This window comes from Temnothorax nylanderi, unplaced genomic scaffold (assembly GCF_030848795.1).
Source record: "Temnothorax nylanderi isolate EJ_2023f unplaced genomic scaffold, tnyl_v1.0 TNYL_tig0455_pilon, whole genome shotgun sequence".
NCBI classification, from domain to species: Eukaryota; Metazoa; Arthropoda; class Insecta; order Hymenoptera; family Formicidae; genus Temnothorax; species Temnothorax nylanderi.
In genome coordinates this window covers 119,463-132,214 of record NW_027249517.1, presented here as the reverse complement: position 1 = coordinate 132,214, position 12,752 = coordinate 119,463, and the positions used below count along the sequence as shown (strand labels likewise).

The 12,752-nt window shown below is 30.7% G+C and overlaps 2 protein-coding genes across 9 annotated transcripts; one reads left to right on the top strand and one right to left on the bottom strand.

Moving 5' to 3' along the window:
* Positions 1-2,300: 2,300 nt before the first annotated feature.
* On the bottom strand, positions 2,301-6,872 carry LOC139782957 (uncharacterized). Of its 4 annotated transcripts, none has more exons than XM_071722049.1 (11): positions 6,764-6,872; positions 6,387-6,520; positions 5,852-6,062; positions 4,413-4,534; positions 4,125-4,275; positions 3,879-4,016; positions 3,592-3,729; positions 3,436-3,489; positions 3,191-3,318; positions 2,881-3,094; positions 2,301-2,785 (listed from the first exon to the last, which is right to left on the bottom strand). In XM_071722049.1, the coding sequence occupies exons 6-11, from the start codon at positions 3,883-3,885 to the stop codon at positions 2,652-2,654; spliced, it is 675 nt and encodes a 224-aa protein (XP_071578150.1). In that variant the 5' UTR covers positions 3,886-4,016; positions 4,125-4,275; positions 4,413-4,534; positions 5,852-6,062; positions 6,387-6,520; positions 6,764-6,872; the 3' UTR covers positions 2,301-2,651. The 4 variants fall into 4 exon arrangements, with proteins under 4 accessions (XP_071578150.1, XP_071578147.1, XP_071578148.1 ...); XM_071722046.1 differs by having other exon boundaries at positions 3,436-3,498; positions 6,764-6,869; XM_071722047.1 differs by having other exon boundaries at positions 3,436-3,498; positions 6,387-6,517; positions 6,764-6,778.
* A 109-nt stretch (positions 6,873-6,981) lies between these two features.
* Positions 6,982-12,126, top strand: LOC139782953 (uncharacterized). Of its 5 annotated transcripts, none has more exons than XM_071722039.1 (5): positions 6,984-7,203; positions 7,289-7,478; positions 9,294-9,479; positions 9,747-10,695; positions 11,281-12,126. In XM_071722039.1, the coding sequence occupies exons 2-5, from the start codon at positions 7,347-7,349 to the stop codon at positions 11,919-11,921; spliced, it is 1,908 nt and encodes a 635-aa protein (XP_071578140.1). In that variant the 5' UTR covers positions 6,984-7,203; positions 7,289-7,346; the 3' UTR covers positions 11,922-12,126. The 5 variants fall into 5 exon arrangements, with proteins under 5 accessions (XP_071578139.1, XP_071578138.1, XP_071578140.1 ...); XM_071722040.1 differs by having other exon boundaries at positions 6,986-7,203; positions 9,747-10,451; positions 11,281-11,322; XM_071722042.1 differs by lacking the exon at positions 11,281-12,126 and having other exon boundaries at positions 6,995-7,203; positions 9,747-9,912; positions 10,151-10,182.
* The last annotated feature ends 626 nt before the right edge of the window (positions 12,127-12,752 follow it).

The following is a 12,752-nucleotide window of genomic DNA, read 5'->3' as shown; positions in this document are numbered from 1 at the left end:
TTAATATATGTCGGCAATTTGCTGACAACATGTGAGCAAAAATTTAATTCAGTAAATATTTCTGCCATTATCATGGCAATATGACGACAATATTTGCCAGCAAACGGATTGCACTGGTTTGCTTTTGCATAAAATGTTATCTGGGTTTCAGTGTGATGTTACTTGAACACAGTAAGGATCTGCTGGTGCTGGTGTACGCGGCCTCGGTCTCTAATTCTTCGACAACACTGTACGAAACACAGTGCCCCAACTTGTTAATGATGTTCAAAACTTTTTTACTGCTTGTGAGGCTTTTCATAGCCATTCCAAGCACAATTTGTTTGGAGGGTTTTATTCTGCCTCTTGTCGTTGCATAAATGAGATCGGATGCTAACGATTCACTGCGTAATTCCGTTTCAGAGTTTTTTTTTGCTGATAATTATAACCCCTCAAAATTGTCTGATAAAAGGTTTTCAATAATGCAGGAATGTCACATTCCCCCGCAATCAGATCCGTGGTTGTCATTTTGTTGGGAAGTTTGCGTTTGTCCATTTTAAGAATGAGTGTTCTCAAAGTAACTGCTGCTCTGTGTATCTGATCTTCCCTTTGCAATTCATCGAGGTTGCTGATTGTAATATTGTATGGAGCAACAATGGTTTTCCCATCGCTTTGATGAATAATACTAATTTTTTTTTAAACGATTTCTGTGCAAGTATCTTTTTTTCTATGTGCCTCGTATAAAAAATATTTTTCACATTTATACCAAGTTTTTTATATTCGTCTATTAAGAAATCTGCAAATATATTTTTCAGAAGAGATAGGAAAAAACATTTTTAATCCTCAATTATATAATCTTGCACGAAAGCACACAACCTCTTAAAAGCGATGGCATAACAATAGCGCTTCTTGTGCCATTCGGAGCTTTTGTCTGTTAGAAGTAATTTACGAACGCGCGAATGGTACAATACTCTACAGACCCTGTGATACTGCACGACTATGTTTTTGGTGGCATGCTCGTCTATTCTGATTAAAAGATCGACGTCGTTGAATTTTGTGGCTAATTTTTTTAAAATATCTAATGTTTTCTTGTCTTTCTTGACTTTGCTTAGTTGTACTTTTCTGCGTTTGTGAAATTTGGATTGTTTGTTGCAAATTATACATATGCCATTTTCACAAACTTTATCTCGGTCTGTTTCTTCGTCTGCTCTTTCATTGTCAGGAACTTCTGAAGCCCTAATAAAAAAATACAAGACAAGACTCAATCAGACCATTTTCTTTTGCATTTTTTTAATTTAAAAATTTGTTTATGCCATAAAAATAACATGTGTAGGGGAGACCGGGGCTAAAAGGTCAGTTTTTTTTCGGTGCCGATTTTTAACAAGAAAATAAATAATTTTAGTTAAATGTGGTATACCACTGTAAAGAGTGAACTTTTAGCTACAAAATTTATATAGGAAATTTTTATCTACGTCGCTTTGTTTAACCGGTATAGAGCAAAAACGACAACGGTGGAAAAATTGAAATCTCAAAAATGCCGGGGTTTAAGCGTCACCCCCCCGGGGCTAATCAGTCACACTGCATTTTCAATACATATACGTACATCTAATCCGGAAAAATGATAAGATACATTTTAATAATTGTTTTTTAAGAGAAAAATATAAAAATTTATTTAAAATTTTTATGCGAAACATTATTAAAAAATAATTGTTTTACCTATTCCATAAAACAATTTAGGCACGTGAATACAGAGGTTAACCAAATCGTAAACTCCCCAACGGCACGTCATATTGTCAACGCGGGCAACCCCCGGGAACACGCGTGACGGCGTTCCGGTGCCATAGGATCAGCGCGGACCCTCGAGCAACCTAACCAAACCACGTTTCTCGCGGGGGAGCGATAAATAGCGACAGGGGGTTAGAAAAGCTCGCGGTGGAGCGCGACCATTTTACCGACTCGACGCCCTATTGAAAAATCTCACGTGATAACTCCTGTAATAACTCACATAAAAACTCATGTGTTCACAAATGTGAGAACTCATGTGATAACTTATGTGAAATCTCGTACCAAAACATCACATGAGTTATCGCATGAGTTATCATGTAACATCTCATATCAGATTTCATATAGCAAAATAATTAAGAGATATGTGAAGAGTTAATACAAAAGTTCTTGCTATAATTGCGCTTTTGCATTGTAAATCATGGAAAAGTAAGCAATCCATGATAACAATACTTATATTATTTTTAAAATAGAGAAAAAAAGAAATGATGATTTAATTATATTATAGAACACATAAAAAATAATTATATGTATAGAAAGTATATTTTTGGACAATGAATCATTTATTCCAATAAAATTATATAATTTGTTTTAAAAATTACATTAACACCTTAAATTCTTGAGTTTATAAAATATAAAAAACGTTTCTACAAAACATATAAAGGGTCGCTTGAAAATTCCTATCTTACTAATAACATATTTTAACATCAATATATTTCTTGTAATCAGTTTATCCCAGGTAGCAAGCTGACGTTATTTATCGTCATTTTGACGTCAAAAAGACCTTTTTGACGACATTTCGACGACATTTTGACGTTAAAATGACGATAAATAACGTCAACTTGCTACCTGAGATCCTACTACACGAAAAAAACTTATATTAGTGTAATAACTTATAATAGTTTCTCGTACGTAGCATTACGTAAATCTCTGATTTTATATCCAATATCTCTATTCAAATATCTTAAAATTTTTCTTTTTTTACTTGAATTTCCATAGCGTTCATTCAAGTAATCTTTGTATACACCTATAAATAAAATAGAGAAAATAATTAAATATTAATAATAATTTATTTAATGATCATAATTATGAATTTTTTAATGCGATAACGCTATTACTTACAACGGAGTACTTTATATTTCCTCGGTGTCAAGTGCTTACGCGGTGATCTATTTTGTAGCTCAACATGTGTTTTCGACTCCTTTATACATCTATTTACTAGTGTGTGTTTAGTCCAAAAAATTGAAAGTAACTCTCGCAAAAACACTCCGTGACTACGTTGTTTTAGATATTCCCAGAAGGATAATTGGATGAATTTTCCGCAGCCTACATATATCTAGTAAGAAATATATAATAGTAAATAATTACATTTTTATTTACAAATATACAAATTTAAAATTATACAATGTTGTATGAATAAAATATAGCATACCCCATCTCCTTCTTTTTGATATAATTCAAAGTTCTCTGGATTCACTTCCCGTATGTCTGACGACAGCCGATTATTAAATATATCATCATCATCTGTATCATCACGCCCTTCTGCTAATTCCCTTAGAACTACATAAAAATTAAATTATTTTTATAAGATGTTACTTTATATAATCTACTATAATACAAGGAAAAAAATGTTCTTCAATTAAATCTAAGAAGTATGATAATATTGTAAATCTATACCTCTTTTTGGTCGGTAAACAATGCAACTTCTTCTTCGTCTGGGCAGAGGAGTTTCTACATACTCTTTTATTAATGAATAATAAAAATATAAATAAAAATAAAATTACGTTAATTAAAGAAAATAAAAAATTGCTTCATTCTACAAAACTACATTACCTGATCTTTCATCATCATCATTATTGACGGTGTTATGCGGTAAAGGTGATTGTGCATGTTGGTTTCCTGGACTTCTCACAGGACTGTGATTATCAATAGGAGGAGACCGTGCATTTGTAATATTTTCATAATTTTCAACTACAACATTACACAATAATATACGTTAATTTTTTAAATAGTTTTTTTACACATAATATTAAATTTATATTGTATAATGAAAAAAATGATTTTAAAAGATAAATTACTTAAGTCTTTACAAAAATATTTAATTTCTTATGTAACATTACGTGGCATCTGCTCATCGTGAGGATCAATACGATTATTGTTTCGTTGGAGTTCTGGTCTTAAGGATTTTAAAGCTTTTGAAGCTCTTCTGGGGCTATCGTCAATGATACCAGGAGATGCACTTTCAGTACTTTCAGAGTCTTCAAGAAGAAAATTATGCAGTAAATAATATTAAAATTTATCGTTTTATCTATTTACATGCTTGAATAAGTAATAATATAATATTTATTTAACTTTTCCCTCTTTACCTTGTTCGTTTGATTCATCATTTTCATTTTCTGTAAAAACGTTATCACTTTCATCGCTATCGACCAATTGTCGTCTTCCTTTCAAAAATTTATTTAACTGTTTTTTTCCACTCTTTAGTTTTGCTAGTTTCTTCAATTTGGTTTGAATTTTCTGTAATTATTATTACCATTATTATTATTATTGTTATTGTTGTTTATATTATTGTCACTGTTATTATTACTTGTAATAGCAAAGTCAATAATCAAACATTACAATAAGTACGAAAAAACAAATATTCGTTACTTTACCTTATTTTTTTCGTGAATACCATGATCTTTTGATTTTAAACGTAATTTTTCCAATGCATCACTGCGTCGTATTTTTTTAAATTTGTGGCGTCCGCTTCTGCTTAATAAATTTTCTTTATTGTCTGCAACATTAGATAGTTATTTATAATAAATTAGACTTTACAATAAAGAAAGAATGTTTTTCCAAAACTGAATGAACATTATTGTTTGCAAACATTCCTTCTTAAATAATTTTTCTTTTTGCTTCTTCTCTATTCTTTTTATATTCAACAATGCACTTTATGGTTTAATTGGAATAACAATCAAGCGTTACAAGAAATTTCCAAGTTATTTTTTAATGAAGCTTCAGTATGCTATATACTGTAATATGTATTCAAATTAATATAAATTATTAATTTAATTAATTAATTTTTACATAAAAAAATGCTGTAAAATTTATTACAGTCCTTAAAATATTGATAACAATTTTATAGGAAAATCATGACTTAAATTCAAAATATTATTAATTTTCTTTATTTCAAATAAAAAAAGGTACAATAAAAATTAGTTTCCAATAAACCTTTACTCCTGTTATTGGATCCAAAGAAATTATTAGGAAGAGAAAATAAATATTTCTTAAGGAATATAAGTAAAAAAAGTGGAAACTTAACATTTTTTAAATTATTGTTTCAGATTAACTGAAGTCATTTATATTGTCAATTTAAATATTGCAAACAATTTTAATAAATAATTCAATAAAATTTTTTTAATACATATCACTGCAGAAACAAGACTGAAAAATACTCCTAAGAAGTTTCAATATATTATTCGAATAAGATCAATTATGAAAATAAGATAAATTAATAAAACTTATATGTATAATTCAATATTTTACATTTAAAAGCAATAGTTTAATTCAGTAAAGTATTGACAAGTTTTGAAAATACTGTTACAGTTTACAACGAATCACAGCTCGAATATATATACAAATTGCTTATTAACATTTTGAATATAATCTTGAAGTATTATTTTGATTAAGAACATAAATATGTATTGTGTATTTTCATATTACTGGAAGAACAGACAATATACCAATATTTTCTTCAAGACCTCAATTGTTGACATTTACATTTAATATTATTTACCAATAAATTACCTAACAGATATCATATTTACAATATTAATTTTAATTTTACTGGATGTATAAAAAAATCATTAAATGAAATGAATAATATTTAATTATTCATAGTTAATAAGTTTGTATAAATTGAAATATCAGCGTTAGCAGCTACAAAGTAAGGCTGCGTTCGGAAACGTCTCTCAAGTACCTTTGTGTTTCATTTTATCCTTGTTTAACATTTGGTGAACAACAAGGATAACATGATACACGGAGGCACACTTGAGTGATGTTTTCGAATGCAGCCTAACCGATATTCAGTACAAAAAAGTAATATATTTACTTGAAACAGATCAAACTTCTCCCGGTGACAGACTAAATTTGTCATTGCTGTCATCGTATCTTCTAATATAATATGGTTCATTAGAACATTTTTCTGCATTAAAATCTTGGACATGTGATATTGGCACAACAGACACTTTTCTTGTCTCGTCCGAGTAAAAGCGAACTGCAGCGTATGTGGCTTGTGGTTTTGTTGAATTATCATTCATAACCTAATAGCAAAAATTATGTTTTACTTATACAGATGAGATAAAATTTATATTGACGAATTCATTAACCCTGCGTTCGTTTTTTCCCAATTTCTCCCACTGGGAGCATGTACTATACTAAAAATATATAGAATACGTTACGTATATTATAGATTTTTAATATAGTATAAGTTCCCAGTGGAAGAAAACGAACGCAGGCTAAGTCTCGCTACCGACGCGCCATTTACCGACCTTGGGTTAGCCCAAGTCGTTATATAATAATATATACAAAGAACAATTATATTTCTCTTGTGATTACTCGTAATCTCTCTTTCTATGTATACGTACTTGTGTTTTTCTCGTATTTTCTGTCATTTTGCGAAAAGTATGTTTTCCAAATTTCGCTAAGCGTCTATAATTCGTTGACCGACGACTGTTCAGAAATCTTCTTCTTAATTCTTCTTTAATTTTCCTGGCACCTGCTGAAATGCAATACGGCCAAATATCAATATCTTATGCCCCCTTTAGATAGGGTGCAAGCACATGAGCTTTTATTTTCCGTGTTACGCGTATCGTGTAACCAATCACGTAACGTTTTATGTTATTTATTTCTCGAATAACGCTTCTGATTTGGTTATGCAATACGCGTTACGCGAAAATATAAGCCCATGTGCTCGCACCCTTAGGAGCGAGGTTACTTCAAAGCGTAAGGTTGCATCAGTAACCTTCACAAATTTTTCTTTCAAACGAAACACGTTCACTAGCACTGGTGTCCGCGAATTGACTGTTCAGAAATGAGTTAAAGCGTCCCGCTAGAAATGAGTTAAAGAGTGGTGGGGATGGGCAGAGATGCCAACTTTACGTTTCAGCAACGCAGCCACCCCTCTGACACTTCTTATCCCATCCCCACCACTGGCTGGCAGTGGCTGTCGAAAACCGCCAGTCTGGCAACCCTAACTGATGCAACTAACCGCATTTGTTTAACCTCGCTCCTAAGGAGACATAAGATGTTGATATTTGACCGTATAGTGTCTCGTCAGATACCAGGTGCCGGAAAAAACTGAAGAAGAAGAAGAAGAAGAAGGCGCTGGGACCGTAGAAGTGTCATGGTGGTGACGCATCCTGTTCACCTTCTATTTACAACCTGGTACGTTTTTACGAGCCGGTACGTACTTACCCGTATATCATGGCTATCTAATGTTTAAAGAAAGCAAAATATAATTAACGTCATTTTTCCTATTTTATTTCAGACAGTAATCAGTTTTTTCATGAACATATTACTGCAGAGATTTGTAATATAACAAAAAAATGGTAGATGGACAGCAAAAGAAATACGGGCGAGGCTATAAAAATTACTTGCATTCATGTAACATTGATGATGTTAGCCCAAGGGTTTTAAGAAGATTAAATTCCACTCTTCCAACACCAACACATATATTTGTAAGTGCTTTAGAATAGTTTAAAATACTATACTACTAACAACAGCAACAGCAATAATAATAATAATAACAATAAGTTTTATTTATTACCTCTACAATTCTGTAAATATATACATTATTTAAATAATTAATTTTTATAAGCAAAATTTCATTCAATAATGACTTCATAAATTAATATTTATAAACTAGTTTCAATTGCGGGTGCAATAAAAATGTATAACATATTGAAATGATTTAATTTAATAGATGTAAAGATTTATTTAAATATTATTATTCATTATTTTAAATTGACTACAACTAATAAGGAGAGTACCATATAACCCAAAGTTTTGCATTAAATTTGTCTTACCTAGTTATACTTACAAGTGGAGTTGTAGATGTTAAAGCTCTCCTACTTCACAAAAACTTTTATTTTTCATGTATGATTAATCATCATGTTAAAAGTCAGTATTATTTCTTATAGTTTTCACTCAAAAGTTTTAACACTTGATATAATATTTTTAAATCTATCAATTGATTGTACGATAAAATTAAGAGGAAATAGTATATTGTACAACTAGTGGGAAAAGTGGTCGATTCTGAATGAGTGTGAAGTTGGTCGCACGAGCGAAGCGACCATCACACTCATTTGGGCTCGACCACTCTTCCCACGAGTTGTTCATACTATTTTTCCTAACAAGAGCGTGAATAATAGGCCGCTTTTCGCGTTTGTTTTCAATTTCATTTCTCCACTAGTTAAGAAATGGCTCCATTTCTCAACGCTTACGTCATCGATTGCGAAATGGATCGTTTTGCTCACTCAAAACAAACGCGAAAAGCGGCCCGTTTCACGCTCGCGTTAGGAAAAAATTATTATTTATCACTCATTTGTTTTGTAGCACCTCATTTTGTAACATTTTATCAGTTTTGCCTATTTAATACTCGTGTAGTTCTTGATAATATTAAATTTTTTTTATTTTTTTCAGGGTAGTAATTATATTGCTGAATACATTCTAATATTGTAATTCAGTTTTAACACATATTTGCAAATTTTTCCAATAACATTTAAACTTTGCAATATTATAAATTCTATAGATTAACATTATTAAAAATTGTATTTGCATTGATTTTAATATCACAATATTGTATATCCAGTAGTTATTCTGTAATATTTCTTGTCTCACCTGTTCTATTGTACTGAAACACTATAAATACTATCTGGAAAAATTGTGGTTTTGCATCGATTCTTATATACTATTTTAACGTTCAACATTCAATCGCAGCAAAAATTATATATAAAACTTCTGTCATTTCAGATCCATATTTTTTTTCATAATTATTCGTCAAATAACTTTAAATTAATATTAAGAAATAGTGTAGCCAAATGTGATATGTGTTGATAAATCAAGAATATATTTAACATTTTAAAAAATTTTTGTTGCGTTTCAACTATGTAAACTTTAAGCTCATAGTTGTTATACTTTTTGTATTAAACTGTTCAATGTACTGCAATACTACACGAAAATTACATAATTGTAAAAAACATCACATAATTCTAAAAAATTGATGTATAATTATATCAACAATTTAAGACTTTTATCATTAGTGGAAAAATTTGTAATGACAAATTATGAAAAAGTAGGAGCAACTCTGAAAAACTTAAAACTTTTTTATAATTTGTCATTGTATTTGATTCTTTTTTGCTGTGAATGGTTTTGTTATACGATTTTTTTTTAGTAAACATTTTATTTTTATAGCATTATTTGCATAAGTCGCCAAAATGTATTAGATATTTCTCTTATTAAATACAATATTTCTTCATAATATAATATTTCAGGAAATCGATTCTTCAGACAATAGAAATACCAACGAAAACATTACTCTAAAGATAAACGAAAATATGGAAACTGAACATGTTGACGAAAACATACTCGACATTATTAGAGAAAACAACAATACAGAAGTGGTTAATCGTATTGAAGAGGCATTTTTTAAGGAAACTGATACCACAGATAAAGACGAGGTGCGCAATATTTCATATATAAGAACATAATATTTTTTTTATTAAGATAGCATCTTAGATAGTAAGAGAGATCGTATGAGTTCTTATAAGAGATTTTTCATTAGGAAAGCTTCTGAATATTTCTATGTAGAATAAAATTGTTATGTTTAGCAAATATATAATATTTAGTATATCAATAAATTTCTAACAATAATTTTATTAATATTAATATACATATATGTATATACATGTACATATATATGGTAAAATTAAGAAATATTATTCTAGATTCACTGTACGAGAAATGAATTCATGGAATTGGATACAGATTTAATAAATGATTTAAGAGATGAGAGTAGTGAAAAAAATGTTAATCAATCACGTAATTTGCAAGATCTGGTGTTAAATAAAGATTTTCAAGATTGTATTGACATTTCTCCGAATAAATCACCAGGTGAATTATTTTTAATGATTGTTGAACACGCCTTAAAGTATAAGTCATCTTTAAGTGAAATTTCTGATCTATTCCGACTTATTAACATAATGTTTCCTCGTCCAATATTACCCGATACACGTTGGATACTGGACAATATTCTGAATCCAAAAAGTCGATCAGAGTTTCATGGAATTTGTCCGAAGTGCTGTACTTATGTAGGAAGAATACAAGATTTTAAATCCTTTATTACTTGCAGCGTGTGCTCTGAGATAATTGATCTGAATAATCCATCGTCCTCAAATATTTTTATAATTATTGATCCGACGGAAAATATCAAACTTTTAATAGAAGAAAATGAAAAATATTATGATCATATTGTAAAGGAAAGATTATTTAATGGAAAAATAAGAGATATTTTTGATGGTAAATGTTATAGAACATTTATAAGAAATTTACCTGCAAACGAAAGATACAGCTACGCTACAACAATTTTCAACACTGATGGTGCACCACGGTTTGAGAGTTCACGATATTCTATTTGGCCCATATACTTACAAGTAAATGAACTTCCTATTCAAGTAAGAATGAAAAGAATAATTACATGTGGCATGTGGTTTGGTAAAAACAAACCAGAAATGACATCATTTTTACAACCATTTACCGAAACCATGATTCGATTGTCGACAAAGGGGTTTAAATGCACTATTAACAATGAGATGTGTTTAATCAAAGTATATACTCTGACTTGTTGCGTTGACTCACAAGCGCGAGCACCTGTTCAAGGAATAAAATTATTTAACGGTAAATACGGTTGTAGTTGGTGCTTACATAACGGCGAGTGGTATGAAGGCAGTATGAGATATCCCATTCTTGAGTTTTCTCCACAACAAAGAACTAAAACAAATATGATTGAGTTTATGAAGAGACTTACTGATGAAAATAATCCCGTAGAAGATGTTTATGGAGTACAGTATGTGACACCTCTCATAAATTTACCTCATTTCGATATCGTACATGGAATTGTGCCTGATTACATGCATTGTTGTCTCGCTGGTGTTGGAAAGCAAATAACAATTAATTTCCTCAACTGTATACCAACATCAACAGTAGATAAACTGAACAAATTACTCTTAGAAATAAAAGTCCCTCACCAATTAGGACGTTTAACTAGATCTTTTGAAGACATACGTGATTGGAAAGCAAAGGAATGGGAAAATTTCATACTGTACTACAGCCTACCTCTATTTAAATTAGTTTTAAATAAAAAAATGGTTGAGTATTGGACTTTATTTGTTAATAGCCTCTACATATTACTGAAATGTGATATAAGTTTCGATGAATTAAACGAAGCCGACAAGGATTTACATAAATTCGTTTTTCAAACAGAACAGTTCTTTTCAAAAAAGGCGATGACATACAACGTTCACCAACTACTTCATATTGCGGAAAGTGTAATGAATTGGGGGCCTCTTTGGGCTCATTCCTCTTTCCCCTTTGAATCAGCCAATCACGAAGTACTCCAGGCTATTCATTGCGCAAACGGTGTAAATTTGCAAATTGTTCGATACATTAATATGCAACATAGTGTTCATACTTTACGTCATTATATATACCCGCATGCTTCACCCGTAGTACTAAACTATTGTCAAGAAATTTCTGTTAAAAGGATTAGAAAAAGTTTGAAATTATCATCAGTAACTTATTTTGGAGACGGAGTACTTATAGATAAGAAAGTTGCAGTAAAGTATGGTTTGTCTGTAAAATGTACACTAATTTATCAAAAAGCTGTAAAAGACGGTTGTCTCTTTACGTCTTCACAAAAGAAAAATACGCGTTCTGATAATAGTTTCGCACTGTTATCAGATGATACTTTTATTAAAATAATTTATTTTACAGTTGATCAAAAACATAAAAAAGAATTAACCCTTTGTAATGTTGTTAATACGTCAACTCCCGTGTGCAATTCTATTAATTTGATCCGTAGTATAGGAAATGAAATATATAGCGGTAGAAACTTATCAAATTGAACGTATTTGCGTTTTCATAAAAATAGAAAATGATTGTTATATAGCTGTATTGCCGAATTCTTATAATTACTAGATTAGACTTCCGATATGTATATAACATTAATATTTACTTTTTCATTCTTCCTATTTTTACTATAACTTTTTTACGTTTGTATTAAAAAAATACCAAATAATTAATAAAAACTATGTATAGTATTATGTATAACATTTAGAAAAATTTATTTCGGAAAATAAAATTTTTTTTATTGAATTAAAAACATTGTCTTTACTTCAGAAGATATACTTATATAAAATATTTCTTTCTGCAATTATTTATTTTCTACATGTTCTTTGTAATTTAAAAATTCAAAAATATTTATTGCTACTATCGTTTACGCATTTCTTTATGATTTACAACGCAATATTATAATCATTGAAAGAACTTTTGTATTGATTTTTCATATATCAATTTAAATTCTTTTGCTATATGAGATCTCACATGAGAATTCATGTGAGAACACATGTGATGTTTTGGTACGAGTGTTCACATAAGTTTTCACATGAGTTCTCACATTAGTTCTCACATGAATTGCCACCTATATTACCACATGAGTTTTCATGTGAGATTTTTCAATAGGGCGGCGTCCTCGCGCCGATTCCTCGACGCGCCGACGACGACGACGACGACGGCCATGACCACCACGACGACGACGGCCACGACCACCACAACGACGACGGCCACGACCACCACGACGACAACGGCCACGACCACCACGACGACGATGACCACCACGACGACGACGACGACGACGACGACGACGACGACGACGATGACCACCACCGACACCACCA